Raw genomic sequence first — 27,299 nt, 5'->3', positions numbered from 1 at the left:
GACAGAAGGAATAAACAGGAAGGACATTTCCCTAAGTATGGATTATTATATTATTTTTGGTTTTGAGATACAATATATTTCTACATATTCAAAAAATTAAATCAACCAAAAAAAGAGGGTGATATGGTCCTAAAACTACAAACAGAAACAAATAAAACCAACTGCATTTCCTATGAATAACATAACCACACTGAAAGGGCAGGGGAGGATCAATCCAAGTAACTTTTGAACACGTTATTTTGAGTATATATCCTAAGCCTGGATAGGTTTTTTTTTTCTCTCATAGTGGAATGAGTGTGCCAATTCTAAAATTATTGTATGTATACTAAAGGACTGAGCAAATAAGTAAATATAATGATATTGGTGAATATGGTAATGCTATATAACAAGATTTGAGGGAGGCACAACTTACACATTGGCGTGAAAACTCAATCATCACACTTATGAACCACCACAAAAGGATCTATGAACCACAAAGGACCCTAAATTTTTGAAAATGGATTGTGGAGCCGGCGCCGCGGCTCACTAGGCTAATCCTCCGCCTAGCGGCACCAGCACACGGGGTTCTAGTCCCGGTTGGGGCGCCGGATTCTGTCCCGGTTGCCCCTCTTCCAGGCCAGCCCTCTACTGTGGCCAGGGAGTGCAGTGGAGGATGGCCCAGGTGCTTGGGCCCTGCACCCCATGGGGAGACCAGGAAAAGCACCTGGCTCCTGGCTCCTGCCATCCGATCAGTGCGGTGCGCCAGCCGCAGCGCGCCGGCCGCGGCGGCCATTGGAGGGTGAACCAACGGCAAAAGGAAGACCTTTCTCTCTGTCTCTCTCTCTCTCACTATCCACTCTGCCTGTCAAAAAAAAAAAAAAAAAAATGGATTGTGGAAGGCTAAAACATTGTAGTGATGATTTGGAATTATAGATATTTCTAAAATATGTACAGATGCTGGTGCTGTGGTGCAGCGGGTTAACGCCCTGGACTGAAAATCGTTGGCATCCCACATGGGCACCAGTTTGAGACCTGGCTGCTCCACTTCCGATCTAGCTCTCTGCTATGGCCTGGGAAAGCAGTAGAAGATGGCCCAAGTCCTTGGGCCCTGCACCTGTGTGGCAGACCCAGAGGATGCTCCTGGCTCTGGATCAGCACAGCTCCGGCTGTTGCGGCCAATTAGGGAGTGAACCAGCAGATGGAAGACCTCTTTTTCTGCCTCTCCTCTCTCTGTGTAACTCTGACTTTCAATAAATAAATAAATCTTTAAAAAAAATAAAATACGTACAAACACACAATTTTTTTATGGTAAGAAAAGTTTAGAAGCAGCAACACTTTGGTAGCAATGAGCATACCTAAAAGCCCAGAACTTGGCTTTTAAAGTCTATTTCCCTTTCTGTGATCCTTGAAGAAATGGTTAATTCCAAAGCTCAGGCAGAGGATAAAAAACAATGAGCTAGGAACATTCTGTTGCGTCAGAAAGAGCTCAAAAATATGATCAGGGCATGCCTCAAACAAATAGGAACTAGCTTATAAGAGATCCCACCAGCCAACATTGGGATGATTTGAGGATTGATTAAGGACAGTAATGGATTATAAACCACTGAATAAAATAGGATAACCATACTGATGATTAACAAATGAAAAATGGAGAAAGGATATTCCTCCATTTTCTCCCAATTAAGACTGAGAGCTGGCAAAAATCATACTGGTACATTTAAGAAGGGAAGTATAAAGAAAAGAATATCATCCCAAGGTCTCAGAGTAGTCCCTGACAGAGGGGAAAACAGTTAATTATGTAGAAAGAAACCAGACAACACTGAGACCAGGTGATCAAAATTAAGAGCACTGAAGCAGAAACACATTGTATTTGTCTAGGATATCACAGAAGAACATAAGTCATTGCAGTATGAGGAAGCTTCAAAGCATTTAAAAATGGGACTAAGAGACAGAGTTACAGAGAGAGAGAAAGAGAGACAGAGATCAATCCTCCATCCACTGGTTCACTCCACAGATATCTGCAATAGCCAGGGCTTGAGTCAGGCCAAAGCTAAGAGCCAGGAACTCCATCTGGGTCTCTCACATTGGGGCAGGGGCCCAAGCACTTGGGCCATCTTCCACTGCTTTCCCAGGCACATCAGCAGGGAGCTGGATCACCAGTGGAGCAGCCAGGGCACGAACAGTTGCCCATATAGGATGCCAGTGTCACAAGTGGCAGCTTGACCATTATGTTCCAGCGTCAGCCCCTCCAGGAACTTTTTGAAGCCACCTTGCATATCCCTAATCTGATCATAAGGAAATATCAGACAAATTTGAATTGAGGGATATTCCACTACATAACTAAAATGAATTCTTCAAAAAGTTCAGGGCCATGAAAGCTAAACAAAAATTGAGAAACTGTGCCAGGCTGAAAGGGACTAAAGGTAGGGGGTTAAAGTACCACAAAGGACATTAGGACAACTGAATATAGAGTAAAGAAATAAAACAACAGATCACTAGTTTCCTGAATTTGGTTATATATTAGAAAACATCACTGACATATTCAAAGGTTAAAGTGTAAAATGTAAATAACCTGCTCAGATGATTTAGGGAAAATAAATAATATGTGTATGTGTTTAGAGTGAAAATAAGCAAATGTGACTAAAAAAAGCGTGAATCAAGAAAAAAAAGACATTTGGGATATTCTGTATTATTCTTTTTTCTTTAAATTTGAAATTATTTCAAAATAAAGTTTTCTAAAAGTTTAAGCTTTAAAGTTCCATAATTTAAAATGAAAAATAAGGTCAGTTACTACAAAATCAGTATTAACATGTCAAAAAAAAAAAACAAAATATGTAATTCTTCTACTTGCTACCACTTACTACACTGCCACTCAGATTTTTGGGTTTAATATGTAACAAAAGAGTTAAAACTTCTTTAAATTCTACTATTTAGATTGACTAACTACTAACTTCAGCTGCTTTTTGATTGGCCTAGTAATGTAATATGGTACGTTAAGATGGACACTAGACTGAAAATGCAGTAAATTGATTATACCTGGATATGCCCCAAGTGACTCAGTATCAGGCACCAAGTGAAAAGATTCCATGAGATAACAGTTAATAAAATGAACAATTTAAATAAGCATCTAGGATGGAAACCTCCAAAAGTATCAAATTACATCACTAGAAGTCCTATGTAGGTGCACAATCACTGTAAACTCAGTATCTGGGATGAAGTTATCTAAAATGCAGCTAAAAAGAAATATATGCAAAAGGGATCCAAAAGTTGAAGAAGAATCTTTATACCAGTTGTCCAGATTAATGGGAGACTTTTTTTTCCTCATTAAAGGGCTAAATTATCTTTATAATTAAACAAGCTAAAAACTCTAAAGGAATAAGAGGAAGAGTGTTTATTAACATACACAAGAAGCCCATTTCTTCTACAAGTATTAGGAAAAAGTTTAAGAACAAATAAAAAAGGTAGCTTTAACATGAAAGTCAAGAATTCCTACCTGTTAATTCACAATCAGGACTGTAAATTAGGAAAGTTAATTACAAACAAGATTGTGACCAATAGGCTTATGTGACTTTCAATGATTTACTCATGCCCCTGTACTTATAGGATGGTAGGTTTAGCACTACAATTCAGCAGACCAATTCTGAAAAGCAGCAACTACCTCAAGAGCTGGAACAATTCTTTAATGTCCATAGTAATTGCCATAGTGATATCTATGCTACAGCATATCACTTGCCATACAGATACTATAAACCAAGCTTAAAACAAGAATTTTTAGCAAGGCATAATATATTTAGAAATAAGTTAACAAATGCCATAAGATATTTTTTGAAGACTTTTCATTAGAGTGTTTATATAATTACATGTATCTGAAGGAGAAAAGCCAAGAAAATGAAAATTGTTTTCAACTTGCAGTACTTAAAATACAACATAGGTCTTTCCCCCACCCTTGCTTGTCAGCAAAATGCAACCTAATAAATGGGGAATTACCTGAAGTAGTTAACATTCAAAGGTAGAATTAATGCACACGTGTATCCATAGCTCCACGTCAAACAAGTCTGTGTGCACCCCACACCATGACAGCCAAGGACAAATGCAGCACCAAGAAACAGCACAGAGCAAAAGCAGAGCAACAAAGAGCAGAGAAAAGGAAACTTCAGTCACTGAGACAAGTTCATCAGAAGAAGCACAGGAATTAAGACTCAGAATTCTTTTCAAAGGAAGGCTTGAGATATTAACAGCAACCACAACCACAACAGCAACAACAACAAAAAAACACAAGAAGGAGGATATGCAACACACATCTATCTGCCCAATGTGCTACTTTAATTATACTTATTTCTAACTTCAGAGGACAGAGGTTATGTCCATGGCTACAGACATACAGGTAGCTTCAGTTAGCTTCTTAAATTTAAAAAAATGTCATTTCAAGTAAACAAAATATCTTTCTCATGATGTATAATTTACTTTCTGCCCTCTTTAATATTCACAAGTTCAAAGATTGAAGATGTATTTTCCATTTCATAAAAAACATATTTCCAAATTGTCACTAATGTTCAAGTTCATTACCTCACAATTATTCCTATTACAGCACATGCTTTCACAAATTAATGACGAACAAATTCAAAGAAATAGGCTACAGCACTGTGTATAACAATCTGAATTTAATTTTATACCATAGGAAATAAAGAGATGTAACCTACAGAGGTATAATTTCTTTTCTTCTCTTATTTATATACAATATTTTTAAAGTATTTATATTGCACAAACTCAAGAAAAAAAGGAAAGACTTAACATGAGATTAAGTGAAGGGTTAGTAAAATCCAGATTTTAGTACCTGTGCTAGAGTGATTATCAATGGAATCAAGCCTGATTAAGTCTCTGACGAAGACTGTGTGCTCCCCACTGTTAGCATCATTAGAACTATCCACGCTACCATGGCTCACCGTGTCCCCATCACTTCCACCTGTGGCATTCTGAGGAACTAGAGATAAGCACAATGCAGTTCAATAACTCATGCACTGGTAATCTCTAAAACTAAACATTAAGGACCCACAGTTCTTTACAGTTACCAAACACTTTCTAAATGTCTGACAAAAAAAAAACCAAAAAAACAAATGCAACCTCTGTCTTTACCGATATATGAAAATAAGAACCAGAGTAAGTTTCCTACTTCATATAATTAGAAATTCATAAACTTTATGGTTCTGCAAAAAGGTATCTTTCCAATCACATGTATTACCTGATATTGAAGAGATCTCAGACTTTTGCACAGTCTTTTTTAGTGGTTGCCTAAATTGTGCCAAACCACGTACCACATTCCGTATCTTTGTCCACAAGAAGATACCACTGCGGGTACTGCTAGGCCACGGGCTCTCCAAAACAACCTAAAGCAAAATAAATGTAAACATAATGTTCAATGTTAATATTTTATTTTAAAAATACCTACATATGTGTGTATGTGTGTGTTTGTGTGGATATACACAAATAAGACACACAAAGAATTATACCAGCTAAAAGGTATATGAAAAAATGCTCAACATCACAAATCATCAGAGAAATGCAAACTAAAATCACAATGAGCTATCAACATACACCTGTTAGAATGAGTATTGTCAAAAAGAAACAAGGTAGGCACCTATGTTTGAATCTCACCTCCACTTCCAATTCCGGCTTCTTGCTAATGTACACCCTAGAAGGCAGCAGGAGATGGCTTAAGCACTTGGGTCTCTGCCATCCACATGGGAGACCTGGACTGAGTTCCTGGCTCATGGCTTTGGCCTGGTCAAGCCCAGCCCTGGCTGTTGCAAGCATCTGGGGAGTAAACCAGTGGATGGAAGATTTCTGTCTCTGACTCTTTCTCTGCCTCTTAAATCTTAAATATCAATAAATGAAATCTTTAAAAAATAAAGCCAGCATTATGGCCCAGCAGGATAGGCTCTGTTTGCAATGCTGGTATCCCAAGAGGAGTTCCAGTGCAAGTCCAAACTACCCTGCTTCCAATTCAGTTCCTGCCATATACCTGGGAAGGCAGTGGAGGATGGCCCGCCCAAGTACTTGGGCTCCTGCCACTCATATTAAAGACCTGGATGGAATTCCTGGCTCCTGGCTTTAGCCTGGCCCAGACTTGGATGTTTGTGGCCACTGGGGGAGTGAATTAGCAGACAGAAGACCTTTTTCTGTCTCTCCTCTTTATAATTCTCTGTCTTTCAAATAATTAAATCTTAAAAAAATAGTAACTACCAAATGATCTTATAATCCTAATTCTGGGAATATATCCAAAGGAAGTAAAATCAGGATGTCAAAGATAAACCTGCACTCTTATTTTCACTGCAGTGTATTCCCGATAGCCAAGATACAAAATCAACCCAATCTAAGTATACATTAACAGATGAATGGATAAAGAAAATGTGATATTTATATATAACGGAATATTATCCAGCCTTTAAAAATCAGAAAATCCTATAATTTGTGATAATATTAAATAAGCCTGAAGGACCTTATGTTCAGTGAAATCAGATGCAGTAATATAAATACCAAATAAATACCACATAATCTCACTTATATGTAGAATCTAAAAAAACTGAAATCATAGAAGCAGAGAGTAGAATAATAGCTACCAGGGGCTTCTGGAGATGGGGGGATGTGGTTTGAGGAGATGTTGGTCAAATGGTACAAAATTTCAGTTATGTAGATGGAATAAATTCAAGAAATCAATTTGTACAACATGGTAATTATAGTTAATTGTGTATTATTTTGAAAATCACTGAGTAGACTTTAAGTGTTCTCATCACAAAACATAGACTTTAAGTGTTCTCATCACAAAACATAGTTAAGTATGTGAGGCAACACATACGTTAATTAGCTAGATAGGAAATTCCAGAATGTATACTTATATTTCAAAGCATGCTATTGTTATACCTAACAAATAACTACAATTTTTATTTGTCAATAAGGGAAAAAAAGAGCTCTACCCTGAAGTCTCCCCTCCTAAGAGAAATTTCCCAAATAATAAAAGGTAGAAAAATTGTATTATCTAAGGTAATCCTACTTACCTTATTATAGTAACCATAAGTAATAGCATTTGGCTTTATCTTAGCAGTTTTCATTTCAAATAAGACTCTCACTGCTAAAACAGGATGACCCCAAAGTCCACAAAGCTGCATTACTACACGATAGCACACCTAATAAAAAAAATCAAAACACCAGTAGTTAGCATATTAACCTACCAGAGTTTTGTACAGATAGTGTAATTACTTAATTATTTTTATAACATTATTAAACACTTTTATCTCCTTTGCTCTGGTTTGAACATCTTAGTAAACTATTTTTTAAGGTTTATTTATTTATTTGAAAGATAGTTACAGAGAGGCAGAGGCAGAGGCAGAGAGAGAGGGCTTCCATCCACTGGTTCACTCCCCAAATGGCCACAATGGCCGGAGCTGGGCCAATCTGAAGCCAGGAGCCAGGAGCCTCTTCCAGGTCTCCCATGTGGGTACAAGGCCTCAAGGACTTGGATTCTTCCACTGCTTTCCCAGGCCATAGCAGACAGCTGGATCAGAAATGGAGCAGCCAGGACATGAACTGGTACCCATACAGGATGCTGGCACTGCAGGCAGCAGCATTACCTGCTATGCCACAATGCTGGACCCAGTAAACTATTTTTAAAATCTATTCCATGGAGCACATATTTGGAGCAGCAGTTAAGACACTGCTTGGGATGCCAGCATCCCATGTCAGAATGTTCAGTTCAGGTACTGACTGTGCTTCCAACCCAGCTTTCTGCTAATGTGTGCCCTGAGACACAGCAGGTAATGGCTCAAGTACTGGGGTGCTTGCCATCCACAAGGGCAATGTGGGTTGAGTTCCCGGCTCTTGGGTTTGGACTGGAGCAATCCTGGCTGTTGGAAGCATTTGGGGGAGTGAATCAGCAGATGGAAGATCTCTCTCTGGCTATCTGTCTCTGTCTTTCTCTGCTCTTCAAATAAAATGGAAATATATTAAAAAAAAAAAAACTATTCACTAGTGCAAAATATCAGTATTAAAGGCCTATGTGTACATGTCTATACACAGTAATGTACAAGTATTGACTATACACAGTAATAACTATTTCTCTCTAATTTGAGAAGAAATTAATTTATAAAATAAAATGCAATTATAACAGCTCTCTTCCCAATCACTCTGCTTTATATGCCATGTCAAAGGAACTAACTATATCACCTCTAGGATGCCTGTAAAACAAACAGGATTTATAAACTCATGTTTTAAAAAGAATGAGAATAAATTTAAACACTCTCTATTATTATTAGCAAAGACTTTTCATTGTAAATTTCAACCTGTTTCTAAACATCACTTGCAATTATCTTAACAAAAAAAAATAATTTTTAGAGGCTGGTGGCACAGTGGGTTAAAGCCTCAGTCTACAATGCTGGCATCCCATAAGGGCGTCAGTTTGAGTCCCAGCTGCTCCACTTCCAATCTAGCTCTCTGCTGGAACCTGGGAGAGCAGTAGAAGATGGCTCAAGTCCTTGGGCCCCTGCACCCAAATAGGAGCCAGGAAGAAGCTCCTTGGCTCCTGGCTTCAGATCAGTTCAGCTCTGGCTGTTGCAGTCACTTGGGGCGTGAACAAGCGGATAGAAGACCTCTCTCTCTCTCTCTCTCCCTCCCTCCCTCCCTCCCTCCCTCTCTCTCTGGTTCTGCCTCTCTATAACTCTTTCAAATAAATAAAATAAATCTTAAGAGAAATAAAAATAAATTTTTAAAGGAAAAAGAGCAAATCAGTAAGTGTCCAAGTTTCTTCAACAATTAACTGTATATCATAACCTACCCCTCAGGATGGTACTGAGGCTTAGAAGAAATGTATAGCATTTTCATGCAGTACATGCATGAAAATGTCTAATGTTTTTACTATGAGCCAGCATTTTACGTGTTTTTAACTAATTTAACCTTCAAATTATCCTTATGAGGAAGGTTCTATTATTATCTGTATCACTGGTTCTCCAGGGTAATTTTCTTCTCCAGGGGATATTTGGCAATGAGATACTTGATTGTCATCACTTGTAGGGGAAGGGGAAGGTGCTATTGGTGACTGGTAGTTAGAGGCCAGGGATGTTGCTAAACATTCTTCTTTGCACAAGACCCACAATAAAGCTATGGTCCAAAATGTGACTGGTTCCAAAGTTGAGAAACTAGGAGCTATATTTTCATATGAATTATCTGAAACACAAGCATTTTATGTATTTCATACAAAGAACACAGGTTCTTAGTGGAAAGCCACTTACTAAAAGCTTATTCTCTATCTACTACTTATTAAGGTTATATTAAAAAAATGAACTCAATAATATTTTCTGTTTGCCAAGGGTAAACAATATGGTTTAAGTAAGGTCTCTGCTTAATTCCAAAGTGATAATCTTAAAATAGTTATATATAAAGAGCACACCTTAAAGCAACTGAGACCTAAAATATTTTTAAAAATAAGATTTCTAATAATAATGGCATGGGGTATTTGGTGCAGAAGCTGTCAACCTTTGGGACACCCACATCCCATACTGGAGTGCCTGGTTTGAGTCCTGGCTATTCTGCTTCCAATCCAGCTTTCTACTAATGCACACCCTAGGAGGTAGCAGGTGATAGCTCAAGTACTTGGGTCTCTCCCATCTACATGGAAGACTCACATGGAGTTCTGGGATCCTGGGTTTGGCCTGGCCAGCCCTGACAGTTGCAGGCATTTGGGAAGTGAATCATTGGATAGAAGATCTCTCTCTATGTCTCTCTTTCAAATAGAAGTTAAAATAAAATTTAAAAACAATTGTAAGCCGGCGCCGCGGCTCTCTAGGCTAATCCTCCGCCTTGCGGCGCTGGCACACTGAGTTCTAATCCTGGTCAGGGCGCCAGATTCTGTCTCGGTTGCCCCTCTTCCAGGCCAGCTCTCTGCTGTGGCCCAGGAGTGCAGTGGAGGATGGCCCAAGTGCTTGGGCCCTGCACCCCATGGGAGACCAGGATAAGTACCTGGCTCCTGCCATCGGATCAGCTCGGTGCGCCGGCCACAGTGTGCCAGCCGCGGTGGTCATTGGAGGGTGAACCAACGGCAAAAGGGAAGACCTTTCTCTCTGTCTCTCTCTCTCTCTCACTGTCCACTCTGCCTGTCCAAAAAAAAAATTTGTAAAGATTTATAATAATATATAATAACTCAATCTGTTATACTTGCCTCATCCAGTGGGTCCACGTCTGTTTTCCTCATCTTAATTAGTACATCATATGCCTGTTGAAGTGCTTTGACCTTAGGATGAGAAACTCTAACATAGGCTGGGAGACAAATAAACCATAAACTGTAACAATGACTGAACAGACATTTAGCCCATTGTGGAGGGTTTGTGTAACATCTCTTTGCCAATTTATGAGCTGTTTTTATCTCCTAAGAAGAGAATAAATAAAATATTATGGTAAGTACAAAAATTCATTAGAGTGGAAGAAGTGAAAAAGAAAAAAGAAAAACAGAAACTTTGAACCTAAAATCAAGTGTTTCTCAGTTGTACTTCTTTTGAATGGCTTACTATTCAGTGCCACATGCTTCCCTGAACATTCATTTACAGTAACATATGTATCTCCAGACTAAAAATTCCTTAACAGCAACAATCATTCATATTTTACAAAGTAATGGCTAATAAGATAGCCTTCATACAGAAGGCACTAATTTAATCATTTATAGCTTATGGGTTCTTCCATTCTACTCTTGAAAAGCAATATTCTTTTCACTCTTTTTCCCTGCTAAGGTTTCCAATGCCTAAGGATGGGGAACATCCAGGCTGCGGGCTATATAAGGCCTGCAAAATCATTTGTTCTGACTCTGCTAAGGCAATCACAGATAGGACTTGAAATTTAATAAATCTATAGCAGCCTAATTTTTAGGTTGATAACTTTATAAAGCCCACAAATGATGCTTTAAATATCCAAATGGTCCTTGGCAGAGAAAAGGTTTTCCATATCTCCTAGACTATTTCCTACCAAAATTTCCATGTTACAATCTCTGTTAATTCCATTATTGATTAGAAGATCAGAGACTTTACAATTTACTGAGCTGATAGTAATGTTTTTTATTTTTTATTTTTAACTCTGATTTAGGTGGAAGACAAACTATCTATCAAAATCATCTGCTGATCTTTCTGCTATGGACTGGGAAAGCAGTGGAAGATGGCCCAAGTGCTTGGTTCCCTGCATCCACATGGGAGACCTAGAAGAAGCTTCTGGTCCTGGCTTCAGATTGGTCCAGCTCCAGCCATTGTGGCTATCTGGGGAGTGAACCAGTAGATGGAACATCTCCATCTCTTTTCTCTCTCTCTCTCTCTCTCTCTCTCTCTCTCTCTCTGTCTCTTCCTCTCTGTAAATCTATGTCTCAAAATAAATAAATAAGTAAATCTTTAAAAAAATCATCTGCTGAGGCAGGCAACTGGCACAGTTAGGGTACCACTTGGGACACCTGGGTTAGAGACCCTTGGTAGAGTCCCAGCTCTGCTTCTCGAGCTTCTCACTAATGTGCACTCTGGGAAGAACATGTGACGGCTCAAATAGTTGGCTCTTTGCCTCCCACATGTGAGACCAGGATTAAACTCCTGGTTCCTAGCTGTGGCCTGACCCAGCTCCAGCTGTTGGCTGCATTTGAGCAGTGAACTAGTGGATGAGAAATCTCTCCGTAGGTCACCTGGTCAGTCTGTCTGTCTCTTTGCCTTTAAAATAAATAAAATAAACATTTTAAATAAAAAAATCTGGGGCTGGTGCTGTGGCTCAATGGGTTAAAGGTGTGTCTTGCAGTGCCGGCATCTCATATGAGCACTTGTTCAAGTCCCGGCTGCTGCATTTCTGATCCAGCTCCCTGCTAATGCACCTGGGAAAGCAACGGAGAATGGCCCAAATGCTTGGGCCCCTGCACTCATGTGGGAAACCTGGAAGGAGCTCCTGGCTCCTAATTTCAGCCTGGCCCAGCCCTGGTTGTTGCAGACATGTGGGGAATGAACCACTGAGGAGTGAACCAGCAAATGGAAGATCTCTCTCTGTCTCTACTTCTCTTTCTCTCTGAAACTCTACCTTTCAAATAAATAAATAAATCTTTAAAGAAAAAAAGGGCCAACAGTGATGTAGTGGGTAAAGTCACCACTTTAGATGATGCTGACATCCTATAAAGGTGCCAGTTCAAGTCCTCGCCACTTCACTTCCAATCCAGTTCTCTGTTAATGGCCTGGGGAAAGCAGCAGCAGATGGCCCAAACCCTTTGGCCCCTACCACCCATGTGAGAGACCCAGATGAAGCTCCTGGCTCTCCAGGCTTCAGCCTGACTCAGCCCTGGGGAGTGAATCAGTGGATAGAAGATCAATCTCTCTCTCTCCCCTACCTCTCTAACTCTGACTTTCAAATAACTAAATCAATCTTTAAAAAAAGAAAAAAGTCATCTGGCTGAGCTTTAACAAAATGTATTATTTAATAAAATACATGTTCCTAGAAACTACAGAGCCTTCCAGATACGTCAGTTTGCCATTAGTATACTCTGTGCATAGATTTCTCTGCTGGGATACACTCTAAATGAAAGGTCTTAGGGTACTAATTTCATTTCTGGGCTTTATCTCCACGGTCCCTGAGATATATTTTAAGATCTATTCCCTTGTTTTTCTAAGGTCATAAGTCCCTTTTCTTCCCCACCTGGAGGTGGGGGAAGGGAAGAAAGCTGCTGAAAATTATATTTAGAGGCTGAGTAGCAAACTTCTCTCATTTTAGAAACTTGCCTTTATTAAGCTGGTAACAGAAAAAAAATTCTTTAGCTTTCCTTTCAGACAAAATTGATATTAACTGTAAGAAATAAGGGATACCTCTAGACTTGTAGGAAATGAATGGTAAAATCTGAATTAAGAATTTCGTTCTGATATTTTCCATGCCTTAAAAATACCCAAAATGTCAATGTATATAAAAGATATTTGATTTTAACTCATACTTAGACATAGCTTAGCTCTGTATACCTAATTCACATACAGGAACAAAGAAAGATGCCTAGGTTATCTTCAGTTAACTCCCTAGAATGGAGTATTTGGTAGAAAGTATATTTACATCAGTCACTAGGGAAAATCAGAACTACAATGAGATATGACATAATGCCCACTAGAAGGCTATACTCAAGAAGATAGGCAAATAGCAAGAAATGACAGGGGTAATGGAAAACTGAAAACCTCATACACTGCTGGTGGAAATATAAAATGGTGTAGCCACTTTGGAAAAGAGCCTAGCAATAAGATATATATATTCCTTCAAAGTTAAAAACAGAGTTGCCAAATGACACAGCAGTTCTGTCCCTAGGTATATACCCCAAAGAAATGAAAATACACATCCACACAAACACTTGTACACAAATGTTCATAGATGCATTATTCATAACAGCCAAAAGATAGGAACCATCTATATGATCATGAATAAATCAATACTGGTGTTTCCATACAATAGAATATTTATTACTTAGTAATGTAAACAAATGAAGTACTAACATGCTACAACATGGATGATCTTTAAAAATATTGTTCTAAGTGACAGAAGCCAGTCAAAAAGGAACATTTATTATATAATTCTACTTATATGAAATGCCAAGAATAGTCAAATCTGTAGAGATAAAAACAGATCACTGATTACCTAAAGCTGTGGGGGATAGAGCAATTGGGAGTTAACAGCTAAAGATTACAGGTTTTCTTTCTGGGACACTGAAAATGTTTTAAAATTAATCATATTGGTGGTTTGCACAATGCTGTGAAAATAGTAAAAGCCATTGAACTGTATAATTTAAAAGGGTAAACTGCATCACATGTGAATTCTATCTCAATAAAGTTGATTTTAAAAAGTATATTTGATTCCCAAGAATTCTCTTAAAGCATAAACAGAGGCATTCAAAAAGTTCAGTCTCTACATATTAAGCTGGGCTGTAGGAAATCTCATTTAATTCAACAGCAACCATACCTCATCTTGAAATGGTTGCTGTGGCAATACTACTACTATGAGTTGCAATCTCATACATATATTTTACATTTTAAATTAAGACATATTAGAAAAAGAATATCTGACCTGTTTAGTTCTCTTAGCCATGAGAGCTGGACTGTTTGTAATGCTATTCCCAGTAGGGTGTCTACTAAAACAAAGTTTCAACTCCTGTGGTCTGTCAAAAAGCTTAAGGTCCAGTCTTGGAAAGTATTTGTAACTAAAATAAAAAGCAAAAATAGAGTTGCTTATTTAAAATACATTAACTCTTCATATTATTCCAGTATTTAGGTAAATATTTCTAAACCTCAAATAGCACTCAATATTCTTTAAAATAGTCTTCAAAATCTTCACATAGAAAAAACAGACAACCTACATGGCAATTTTGGCTCCTCCCCAAACTACTTGTTATTTCCAACCAATCCCTGGAAAACAGAAAACCTTGATATTCTAGTTAACACAGGAATTAACAACCCTTTCAACAGAATGTACATGTTCAATGATAATTTTTCTTAAAAAAAAAAAAAAAGTAGTATATTTAGTAATTTAAGCCGTTCTTCATAAAATTTCCTTGCATTGGTATTTCAAAGAATAAAACTTCTATTTTGATTCTAAGAATGTATCATAATTTAACCAATTCCTCATTCTTGTACATATTAGTTTTTGCAATTGTATATCTTTGTGGATACTTTTGCTACTTTCTTAAAATGAATACCCACTCAATAAAAAAGGTTGGTACATCAATATTTATTAAGAGAATTAGAATTATTATAATCACTACCAAATTCTTTCCAGGAAGATTGTACTTATCTAACCTCTAACAACTAGCATAAAGCATAACCTATCCTCATTCTAAAAAGCTAGAAATGTTTGTACTCATCATTTTGCTTTGTTATTTCTTTGACTATCAGAAAAGCCTAATATATTTGACTCCAAATTTCTACTCATAAATTTATCTACCTATTTTCTCTGGAAGATACTGCCTTTCCCTGTCTGATGCTTTGTTGTTTCTCAATTCTTGGATCCTAACTTAGAGTAATTAAGCAAAATTTTTAAAAAATTACAATAATATAAAGCCAAAATAATTTTTAGTCAAATCACTCAATCCCAGATGTATACTCTTTATTCTTACATAGTTCTGGTGAGATTATACATGGGTTACCTATTTTGGTAAGATTATGTACCAATTCCCTATTTTAGGAAGGTACTTATTTTACTTTTAAGAATTCTCTCAGGAATATACTTGAGAAAATAACTGTGTATATCCACAAAGACATAGATGACAAGGAATTGGAAACAAATTCACACAAAAGTAATCAAATAAATCATAATAAACATCATTAAAAATGCTAAAGTGTAAAAATATTAAATCTCATGGACAACTGCTCAGACCATTAAAAGCAAATACAGATTACAAAAAATATGCAACAAGATGAACTCATAAATAAAATACATATACACATACAACCAAACAATACATAAATATACACAATTCTTAAGTGACATAGCAGTGGCATGAAAACAATGTTAGATTTCTAATTTTTTAAATTTATTATGTTAATGGTAAACAATAAAATTATAATTTCTTCAAAGATTCTCAATCTAAATCTTATTCTTTAAGTCTATTCTTAAAAAGATGATTTCTAATCTTCTACTTTAAGTTTTTTCTGTTGCTAATATCTATAACCTCCCAAAGGGAGAGGGAAAGAAGTGAATATTTTCTGCTTCAAAACTGAAATTTTTCAAGAAATTTATTCTTTAAATGGCTAAACATTTAGGGGAATAATGACCAACATCTGCCTTCCAATAAGTCCATCCAATTTTTACATTACAATACCTGATGATTTCTCCCTAAAACATTCATCTCCAATAATTTACTAAATATTGAAAATGATCTTAACAAATGATAACTATACTTATCTACTACCAATCACACACACACACAAAGTTGCGCCAAATAGCTCTTTTAAAAAATTCCTGCTACCTGTACTTTGCTGACAGGTCCTTTCCATCATCAGGAGGTGGCTCTGGTGGCATTACAAACACAGTGTGCTCACTTTTCTGTGAATCATCTAGTTCTATTAATTTGGTATCTTCTGTTGAATCAAAATCACTCTGAAAATAATGATTTTTTCCAATTAATTTGCACATAAGCAAGATCTAATTCTGAAATTAAAACATGTCTAAGAAAAAAAATACCTTATCTGTTTTCTCTGTGCCTTTATCAGGAAACAACTAGAAGAACAAACGAGATGCTTAGTGAAAGCATGTTCAAATTTTTATTGTAAGTTCTTATTTTTAAAAAAACTACCATTTTTCAATACCAAAGTATACACAATGGATTCAGACATATATAAATATTTACCATTTATTTATTTATTTTGAAAGAGTTACAGAGAGGGAGAAGCAAAGAGAGAGAGGGACTGATTTTCCATCCACTGGTTTACTCCCCAAATGGCCACAACAGCCAGGGCTAGGCCAGGCCAAAGTGAGAAGCGAAAAGCCAGAAGCCAGAAACCAGGAGCCAGGAGCTTCATCCGGGGTCTCCCACAAGGGTCCAAACACTTCGGCCTTCTTACACTGCATTTCTCAGGCCATTAGCTGGGAGCTAGATTGGATGTGGAGCAGCTGGGACGTGAACTGGCGCCCACACCTGGCATCACAGGTTCAGCTTTACCTGCTAACTTTGCCGTCCCCCGCAATGTATTTTTAGATACTATACTCTAAGGCAAAAACATGAGATTTCTCCTGAGGCTATTATGACAAAAAATAATTTATTTTGATGAGTTCTTTCATAAGTCTTATTCACTAAAAAAAGATGACCAGTTATAAGGGGAATCTGAGGCCGGCGCCATGGCTCAATAGGCTAATCCTCCGCCTTGCGGCGCAGGCACACCGGGTTCTAGTCCCGGTCAGGGGGCCGGATTCTGTCCCGGTTGCCCCTCTTCCAGGCCAGCTCTCTGCTGTGGCCTGGGAGTGCAGTGGAGGATGGCCCAAGTGCTTGGGCCCTGCACCCCTTGGGAGACCAGGATAAGTACCTGGCTCCTGCCTTCGGATCAGCGTGGTGCACCGGCCGCAGCGCGCTGGCCGCGGCAGCCATTGGAGGGTGAACCAACGGCAAAGGAAGACCTTTCTCTCTGTCTCTCCCTCTCTCACTGTCCACCCTGCCTGTCAAAAAAAAAAGGGGGGGGGGATCTGATTTCTCAAATTAAAAATTATACTATTATTAAATCTCACATTAGTGACTGACATTACGTAAACTTTCCATGTAATTGGGAAATGTTGGATTATTAATTCTATAAATAAGTGAAAATGTTGAATGATTTTAATCATACACCTAGAGTCTTAGATCACACTGACAGAATGGGAGAAAATTATTCAAGTCTTTTAAGGAATAAGAGTCAGGAGAGGACTATAAAAATCAAAGTATCAGGGCCAGCACCAAGGCTCACTTGGTTAATCCTCCACCTGTGGCGCTGGCATCCCATGTGGGCACCGGGTTCTAGTCCCAGCTGCTCCTCTTCCAGTCCAGCTCTCTGCTGTGCCCCGGGAAGGCAGTGGGGGATGGCCCAAATGCTTGTGCACCTGCACCCACAAGGGAGACCAAGAAGAAGCACCTGGCTCCTAGCTTTGGATCGGCGTAGCTCCGACCATGGCTGCCATTTGGGGGGGTGAACCAACAGAGGGAAGACCTTTCTCTCTCTCTGTCAAATAAATTAAAAAAAAAATCAAAGTATCATTAATACTCTGGCTTCTTTAAATACAATCTCAAATTTATAGAGTAAGCAAGAACCTTAATAAAAATTAAATATCTGAGCAAGATTGTGAAAAGCTTCAAAATTTACACATTTTCAAATATCCTCAAAATAAAAAAATGTATAATAACGAAAGTATTTTGAAAGACATTATAACAAAAGAAAAAAAGGAATGCCACTGCTTATAAAACTAAACATTCTAAGTTAAAAAAAAAAAAAGTAAATCTTAGGGCTGGCATTGTGGCATAGAGGGTAAAGCCTCCGCCTGCAGTGCCAGCATCCCCTATGGGTGCCAGTTTGAGTTTGGCTACTCCACTTCCGAACCAGCTCTCTGTTATGGCCTGGGAAAGTAGAAGGATGGCCCAAGTACTTAGGCCTCTGCATCCACATGCGAGGCCTGGAAGCAGCACTTCGGATTGGCTCAGCTCCAGCACTGCCACCATTTGGGGAGCCAACCAGCGGATGGAAGACCTTACTCTCTGCCTTGCTTCTCTGTAACTCTGCTTTTCAACTAATAAATAAATCTTTAAAAAAAAAAAAGCAAAAAACTAAATCATAAAACTGAATCTTACCTATTTATTTAAATAAAACATATGCTAATAAGAGTTTAGGAAGCTCAATGAAATGTTCTTAGTTACAAACCTAAAGTGGGATTCAAAGAGAAAAACTAGCTATATGTGGTAAAAAGAAAGGAATCCTCACAGGCAGTGATGGGGGCTAGGGAGACATGGTGCAGTGGTTAAAATGTCCCTTGGGGGCTGGCACCGCAGCTCACTAGGTTAATCCTCCACCTATGGCGCCGGTACACCAGGTTCTAGTCCCAGCCGGGGCGCCGGATTCTGTCCCGGTCGCTCCTCTTCCAGTCCAGCTCTCTGCTGTGGCCTGGGAGTGCAGTGGAGGATGGCTCCAGTGCTTGGGCCCTGCACCCCATGGGAGACCAGGAGAAGCACCTGGCTCCTGCCTTCGGATCAGCGCAGTGCGCCGGCCGCAGCGGCCATTGGCGGGTGAACCAATGGAAAAAGGAAGACCTTTCTCTCTGTCTCTCTCTCTCACTGTCCACTCTGCCTGTCAAATAAAAAAAAAATGTCACTTGGGACACATATCCCACATCAACAATTCTGGTTCTAGTCCCAGTTCCTCCACTTCCCAACCAGCTTCCTGCTAATGTATACCCTAGGAAGCAGCAAATGCTGGCTCAAGCCCCTGGGTTCCTGCCACCCACATGGGAGACCCAGTCTGAGTTTCCAGCTCTTGGCTTCTGTTAGACCCAGCCCTGGCTGTTGTGAGCATTTAAGAAAAGGACAGTGGATGGAAAATCACTGTCTGTGTCTCTGTCTCTCTGCTTTTCAAATAAAATGAAAATAAATATAATAAAAATGAATGATATAACTAAATAAAATGACATAGTCCACTATATAAATGAAAATAAAAGTAACTAAATAAAACCATGTGCCCCAATTTAAAAAAATACCACAAAGGAAAATTATTCTTAAATATTAAGCCAAAATCTGTAACATACACCTACAGCCACCATATATTGTCTTCTTCAAATTACTCTGAGCTAACAATGATGATTATACAGATAAGCTAAGCTGTTTTTTCAACAGTGATATATGATAAATTTTTACCTTTTCTATGCAGTCATCAAAAAATGCAAATCCAGTATCTTTATCACTTACAAAACTACATTCTTCAATGAAACGAATAAAAATCTGTGTTTTAGTTAAAAGGGTATAGAATTTTGTATAGGCACGATCTCGACTTTTCAGAAATCCTGAAAACAAAATTGTAATTAAATTCAAATTTTGAAGTGGAATCAGATATTAAAGATTATTTTAAATTTATAATCATATTAGACTCACCTTAATCTGTGTTTATAGAAGCTTTCACTAATCATATATAGTTCTTTCTGCTTCAATCAACTACTAAAACAACTTATACCATTAAGCTTTTCATTAATGTCTGAATCCCCTAGGAGGAACTTTTTCATACTCTGTGCACTCTTGAGCCAATCATCAATGTCCATGACTGTGTTCCTCCTTTGCAATGTGACCAGATCATTATTCCTTCTATTACCTTATAAAAATTTCTGTCTGGGGCTGGCATTGTGGCAGGGCGGGTAAAGCTACCACCTGGGATGCTGGCATCCCGGCATCCTATACGGGTGCCAGTTTGAGTCTCAGCTGTTCCACTTCCAATCCAGCTTCCGACTAATAACCTGGAAAAAGCAGTGGAGGATGGCCCAAGTGCTTGGGCCCCTGCTACTCACATAGGAGACCTGAAAAAAAAGCTCCTGGCTTGGGTCTGGCCCAGGACAGCTCTTTCAACTAACTGGGGAGTAAACCAGCGGATTAGAGGGTATCTTTCCCTCTCTCTCTCTCCTCCTCTTTCTCCTTTCCTCTCCTCTCCTCTCTTCTCTCCTCTCCCCTCCCCCCATAACTCTATTGTCAAATAAATAAATCTTTTTTTAAAAAAAATTTCTGTACATTTAAGATCCATGCATTCCACTTCTTCTGCTAATTGCAGGCATTTACTGTCTTCAGGGACACTTTCCTTTAACTATTTAGTTCAAAGTCCTTTTATTTCCCCAATTCCTATATCTTTGTTCTTCCATGGCCACAAGCACAAAGGATACAACTCTTAGGTTCTTAATTTCCAATCATCCTAAGGTCTATCCCACATTAATCCTCAGCCTTTACCAATAGGCACATTCCATGAACCTTACTTTCTAGCATTCAAAATACCTTTGCCATTACTCTTGTCCATCTGGTTTGCTTACTTAAGTTACTTCCATCAAGCTTTTAGATTTTCTGGGGTTCCTTTTATATTTGGGGGGGGGGGTGTCAGGACATCTCCAATCAGTGACCTGTTTACTTTCTACCTGTACCCTCCTGTCTTCACTTCTCTCCCTATCCAATATTGATTTCATGTCTTTGTTTATCATTTCAATTATTTTCTTGCCAAACTCACAACCCCTGTGCAACTTTGTCTTTTTTGGTAAAATGCATCCAGTATAACCCAGACCTGAAGAAATGTACTACTTATGTTCTCCAAGTCTGCACCAGGATGGCTATGTACAAGAAGGAAAATATTTTCAAAGTTAGGCAGATCAAGAAATATCTACACCTTCAATCCTGACCAGTAACCCTAGTACATTTTTGTAATCAACTTATTTTCCTTCTATACAATTTTTTTACTAGTTTCAATTTTTAAATTCTCTCCTACTATGTCCTTACTCCTAACCCCCAAGTGATTCTAGTTATATTACAAAGAAAATGAAAATCATTAAATTGGAACTACCTACACTGTCTCATGACAAAATCTAATCATATTTTTGCCAACGATCGTTTAGTCTTTCGATATTTTCACAATGGATATGTCTTTCCTCCGATCTAAGGACAAGCTCACCACATGAGCCTGGACTCCAGACCCTCCCTCTAGAGTTCTCAGGATAATTCCCTTCTATTAGCTACATTTCATTAGTATAGTCAAGTCTCTCTTTTCCATCTCCAGAAAAAAAAAACTTTCCTTAAATGGTCAGATCCTTCCTTTTCTTTCTGCTGTTTCACTTCTCAATAAAAAGCAGAGCCAACAGTTTGTTAACTACAGAAACCTCAAAGGTGCTCTTGACAGCCACCTGTATCTTACATTCCATATTCACTTACCAAGTTCTATTCAAGCCCCTAAAACTCACCCTTCTATTCATATTACCAGTAATCTTTTTGTCCCTCCACTAATCTCTTCAATCAAAGCATTAACTTCCTCATTAGTGGATGCATCCTTAAATCCTCAATGCTTCCAAAGCAATCTCTGCATAGAAATCTGACACATTTCTAAAAACATTCAAAGAGTGATTTCTTTAAAAATAGATACCTTATTCCACTGTATACAAAAATAACCTTCAAAGCCTTCCAATTACTCTCAGGATAAACACTGATCCTGTATAATCTGGCTAACGTCCCCATTTCAAGCAGGGTATTTAAGCTACATTTCTCCCCTAGCCAGCCTTCCTTCCTTCCCTCCCTCCCTCCCTCCCTCTCTCCCTTTCTCCCTCTCTCCCTCCTTCCCTCCTCCTCCTTCCTTCCTTCCTTCCTTCCTTGTTTTTTAAGATTTATTTTATTTAATTGAAAGGTAGAATGAGAGAGAGAAAGCCATATTTTCCATCTACTGGTTCACTCCACAAATGGCTGCAATGGCCAGGCCTGGGTCAGGCTGAAGCCAGGAGCTTCATCTGGGCCTTCCCTGCCTGTGGCAGGGGCCCAAGCACTTGGACAATCTTCCACTGCTTTCCCAGGTACATTAGTAGGAAGCTGTATCAGAAGTGCAGCAGTCTGAACTTGAACCAGTGTTCACATGGGATGCTAGCATGGCAGACAGTGGCTTAACCCACTGCACAACCCTGGCCCCTCTCTAGCTCTTCTTTCTTTGATGCCTCAGGACATTGCAGATGCCATCATCATTCCTGACTCTTACCTCCTTGAGATATTAATTAGTAATGAAATGTTTAAATAAAATAGAAATAAATCCTTACCTACAAATACAAAGTCAAAAAATCTTTTTTCTTCTGTAATCTAGGCAATGATCAGCAAAAGCTGCTAAAAATTGAGTGAAATGAAATACTGATGGGGAAATTGTAATGAGAGAGGCTGAGGGGGCTGGCATTGTGACATAGCAGGTAAAGCTATGCAGACATCCCACATGGGGGACGTGGATGGAGTTCCAGGTTCATGGCTGTGGCCTGGCCTAGCCCCAGCTGGTCTAGATATTTGAGGAGTGAACAAACAGATGGAAGATCTCAATCTTTTTCTCTCTCTCCCTCTCTTTCTCTCTCCTCGCCTTTGAAGGACAAAAATAAACAAAGATTTTTTTAAATAATCGGAAAAAAAAAAGTAAAGTTCTTGGAAAATGGAATTAAGTTTATTTTGGTACCGAAAAATGTGAACATGTTTTCTTTACAATGTAATAGGAAATAGAAAACACCAGGTGTTTTGGTACCATTTGTCAAAAGAACTGAACCTGAATTTAATTGAGCCTATAGATATGCACTGTTTAATTCATTAACCACCACTAATATGTGGCAATTCAGCACTTTAAATGTAACAGATCTAAAATAAGACATGTTGTCAGGATAAAATAGATATGTCAGATTTAGAAGACTTAGCATAACAAAAGTAAAATATTTTATTAGTAACTTTTAGCAATTTGATTACATATTGAGATGCTATTTTTGATTTATCATATTAGGCAAATATTTTTTAAATGAATTCCCTCCCTATTTCTTCTGATCTTGTTATGTGGCAACTAGAAAATTTTCAATTATTTTTGAAAATGAAATTACTTACATAGTTCATATTATATTTCTACTGGACAGTATAGCTCTTGATCCAACCAAAACTTTATAGGAAATATAGTTGGTATAAGATGCATTAAATGATACAAGTATACAGTCAGTCAAAACAATACATAAAACCAGGACATTCTAAAGGAAAAATAACAGTTCATACAGACTATGTTATCCTATTTAGGGTGAGGTTGAAAAGGCTTTTTTGAAGAAAAAGAAAGATGAGTGAACTACAACAAAAAAGCTTAAATTCGAAGAAGGCTACGTGAGGGTATACCACATAATTCTAGCTTTTTGTTTATGTTGAGTATCCTTAGTAAAAAATTCAACCAAAACTCCTAGATAATTCTTATTCATTTTTTAGGCCCAAGCTTAATTATTACTTCTTCAGGAAACATTTCCCTGACCCAGCCAACACTTTGACCATAACCAATACTCTCTTTCTGAACAAATGCTGTATCCCCTATTAGACCAAATGCAGTACTGGTTACAACAAAAACCTCAGGCATCTGAAACTGAGTTAATATCTATCATTCTGAAGTCCCTCTGTAATGTCACCCTCTTATTGAAAAAAAAAAAGGGAAGGAGGTATAGAGGCAGACAGAGAATATGAATATAAATTTAATGACCCACTATTGCCCATCAGGAAAAGTCCACATTCTTAGACATTGAAGACTACTCACAATCTTAGCCTTAATGTTACTTTCAGACTTATCTTCCACAACACCTCTAAAGTTCATTATTCTGGTCAAATTGTATCATTTCTCATTTTTCACAAACACAATTTTTTGAAGGAATTATGCCCTCCAAAAATTCATAAAGTCCTAATCACTAGCTAGTAAGAAGTCTGTTTATGTATGCTTCAGAATATAATTATATTTGGAAGAAGGAGTCTTAAGGGGTAACTAAACTGAAATAGCTAATTAGGATGTGCACTAATACAAAATGGCTGGTGTGTAATAAGAGGAAATTTAGACAAAAGACAAACACAGAGGGAAGAAGATAAGCAATCAGGATAGCCTCAGAAAAACCAACCCTGCTACCTTGCTACCAACACCCTGTTCTCAATTTAGTCTCCAAAATTTTAAGGAACTTCATTGTTTAAGTCAGTCTCTGGTACTCTGTTAAAGCAAAAAATGTTGAGTTTCTGTTCTTGAGGTTTCTTTCAGTTTGTTATTAGCACTAATAACAGTAACCTATCATGAGTATTTTAAAGTACTTTTTCTAGCTGCTGCCCATGCATTTACTCATTTAATATTCACAATATAAAGTACCCTTAGACTAAGGAGAAACAGATTTAAAGAAAGGCTTTGGCCAGCGCCGCGGCTCAATAGGCTAATCCTCCGCCTTGCGGCACCGGCACACCGGGTTCTAGTCCCGGTCGGGGTGCCGGATTCTGTCTCGGTTGCCCCTCTGCCAGGCCAGCTCTCTGCTGTGGCCAAGGAAGGCAGTGGAGGATGGCCCAAGTGCTTGGGCACTGCACCCCATGGGAGACCAGGAGAAGCACCTGGCTCCTGCCATCGGATCGGTGCGGTGCACAAGCCGCAGCGGCCACTGGAGGGTGAACCAACGGCAAAGGAAGACCTTTCTCTCTGTCTCTCTGTCTCTCTCTCTCACTGTCCACTCTGCCTTCCCTTCTAATGCACCTAGGAAAGCAGCAGAAGACAGCCCAAGTACTTGGGTCCCTGCACCCACATGGGAGACCTGGAAGAAGCTCCTGGCTTAGGATAGGCCCAGATCCAGCTGTTGCAGCCATTTGGGGAGTAGTAAACCAGTAATAGAAGATATCTAACTCTGCCTTTCAAATAAATAAACCAATCTTAAAAAAAAAAAAAAAAAAACTCTTAATTGGGGCAGGCATTTGGCCTAGTAGTTAAGGATGCCTATATGCCACATTAGAGTACTGGATTTGACTCCTGGTTGTGGTTTCAGACTCTAGCTTCCTGCTAACACAGACCTTGAGAGATAGTGGAGATGGTTCAAGTAAATGGTTTCCTACCATCCATCTGGGGAATCTGAACTGCACTCCAGCTCTGGCCCCAGCCCAGCCCTGGCCACTGCAGGTATCTGCAGAGTGAACCAACAAATGGGAGCACTATCTTTCTGTCTCTTTATATCTCAAATTAACTAATTAATTTAAAATTCTGAATTATTAATTGTGTGGAATGTCTTCTTGTTCTATCTGAAAAATATTTCAAGACATTCTTCATTTAGGAACTCAAAGAGATAGATTTTATATATATTTTTTAAAGATTTATTTATTCATTTGAAAAGCAGAGTGATAGGGAAGGACAAGGGAAGGGAGTGGAAAAAGGGGAAAGAAAGAGAGGAAGGGGAAGGTGGAAGGAGCACTCCCTGTGGGCATCACGGGTAGTGGCTTAACCTGCTGCGCCTTGACACCAGCCTCAGATTTTGTATTTCTTTATATTTCTGTATAATAACTAATCAGGCCGGCGCCGCGGCTCACTAGGCTAATCCTCCGCCTAGCGGCGCCGGCACACCGGGTTCTAGTCCCGGTCGGGACGCCGGATTCTGTCCCGGTTGCCCCTCTTCCAGGCCAGTCCTCTGCTGTGGCCAGGGAGTGCAGTGGAGGATGGCCCAGGTGCTTGGGCCCTGCACCCCATGGGAGACCAGGATAAGCACCTGGCTCCTGGCTCCTGCCATCGGACCAGCGCGGTGCGCCGGCCGCAGCGCGCCGGCCGCGGCGGCCATTGGAGGGTGAACCAACGGCAAAGGAAGACCTTTCTCTCTGTCTCTCTCTCTCTCACTGTCCACTCTGCCTGTCAAAAAAAAAAAAAAAAAAAAAAAAAAAACTAATCAGACTTGGTAAGAGGTAGCTAAGTATGTGAGAGGTAAGTTATCCTAGAGCAGAAATGAAAAGAACAAAAGGATAACTGGGAAAATAAATTTTGTGGTTTTTACTAAAATAACTGCTGGGTAAAAGTAGAGAAAAACAATAATTTCATCAAAAATGAATATTAGTGTAGTTGTAAAGTTACTAATAATATATACAAAAGTACTTCAAAAAGCCTGAGGAAAATGGAATTGAAAATTTTAGTTTATTTGGTGACAATTTTGGAAATCCTTACATAATTTTTTCATAATATACCTTTTGCATATAATAAAAAAAATTCCTTATATGAAAAGAAAACTTCTATTTTCTGTTTTCCTTTTCCAGAAACCTTCTGAAGTGCTCATTAGATGAGTAGCTGGATAACCAAGAAGATAAAAAAAAATTCTCTCTACTTCCTACATCAACACTATTATAAAGAATGAGTGCATTATGTTCCCTGAAACATCTGTATTTGTCAAAAATGTCTGAAAACTGATGGCTTAATTCCACAACATAATTCTTAGGAATTATTTCAAAACCAAGAGGAAGTAAGTCCAAGACCTACGTATGCAAAACTGAGGAAACATTTAAAGGCAAATCACCAGCTTGTTTTACTAAAATAGCTGACTATACAGAATCATAAATAGAAGCAACATCTTTGACTTTTCCTAATTAAACTCCTCCAGTTTCAGATTTCTTCAGAAAAAAAGGCATATAAAAATTAAAGAAATTTCATTCATGGACCTAGATTACAGATACACAGAAATTCATTATATTTTAATATTAATTTCTAATAATCTACATAGTGACTATTTCTTTGTAGCAATACCAAATATAACAGTTTTCACTTCAACTAAAATCAATTATATTTTCAATGCTACTTACCCTGTCGGTCAAACAATGAATCAGCAGCTGTGGCTTTATTTGAAGGAGCTTCTGTGATTGGTCTGAGATATGATCTATATCCTTTTAAAACAGATGCCATGAAGCGCAAAAATGCTTCTTGAATTTCCATTTCAAGTTGAGTCATCTTTTTTTGCCAGGAGAAATCTGCTTCTATTGGAGTCATCTCAATTGCTGATCCTTCTTGAGTTTTTCTGTGAACTGCAAAAAGGAAGCCAAAACAATAAAAGGCATTAATATTTAATATCTATAATATTATTATCTATAAATATATATAATAATTAAGGAAAAAATTAAAGCCTATGACTTCGTGAAGACTCCTCTTTTCATGAACATAAAGAGATCACTCACAGGAGCTAGCAGGAGGGTCAAGTACAAGACTATGTTAAAAATTAGGAAATAACATCAATATCTAAATTATTATTAGAATTTTGTAAAACTCCTTTTAAGTAGAGCAAAATTATGTTTAAGAAGAATTTTCTCATAG

At 38.4% G+C, this 27,299-nt stretch overlaps 1 protein-coding gene and 1 pseudogene across 10 annotated transcripts in view; both read right to left on the bottom strand.

Moving 5' to 3' along the window:
* DENND4C (DENN domain containing 4C) overlaps window positions 1-27,299 on the bottom strand; it is a 127,943-nt gene that overhangs the window by 34,155 nt on the left and 66,489 nt on the right. For 6 of the 10 annotated variants that reach the window (XM_051857424.3, XM_089317616.1, XM_070052797.2 and 3 more), the window contains 9 exons: window positions 26,795-27,013; window positions 19,364-19,509; window positions 16,180-16,215; window positions 15,965-16,095; window positions 14,068-14,200; window positions 10,184-10,390; window positions 7,032-7,160; window positions 5,219-5,363; window positions 4,814-4,960 (listed from right to left, as the gene is read on the bottom strand). In XM_051857424.3, the coding sequence (XP_051713384.3) occupies window positions 4,814-4,960; window positions 5,219-5,363; window positions 7,032-7,160; window positions 10,184-10,390; window positions 14,068-14,200; window positions 15,965-16,095; window positions 16,180-16,215; window positions 19,364-19,509; window positions 26,795-27,013 (1,293 nt within the window). The remainder of the gene's footprint in view (window positions 1-4,813; window positions 4,961-5,218; window positions 5,364-7,031; window positions 7,161-10,183; window positions 10,391-14,067; window positions 14,201-15,964; window positions 16,096-16,179; window positions 16,216-19,363; window positions 19,510-26,794; window positions 27,014-27,299) is intronic. The other 4 variants (XM_002708081.6, XM_089317629.1, XM_089317631.1 and 1 more) reach the window with 1 other exon arrangement.
* Window positions 363-463, bottom strand: LOC127485315 (small nucleolar RNA U13; annotated as a pseudogene).

This window comes from Oryctolagus cuniculus, chromosome 1 (assembly GCF_051225735.1).
Source record: "Oryctolagus cuniculus isolate XC-2025 breed Fujian yellow rabbit chromosome 1, ASM5122573v1, whole genome shotgun sequence".
Lineage (NCBI taxonomy): Eukaryota > Metazoa > Chordata > Mammalia > Lagomorpha > Leporidae > Oryctolagus > Oryctolagus cuniculus.
This window is presented reverse-complemented; position numbering and strand designations above follow the sequence as displayed.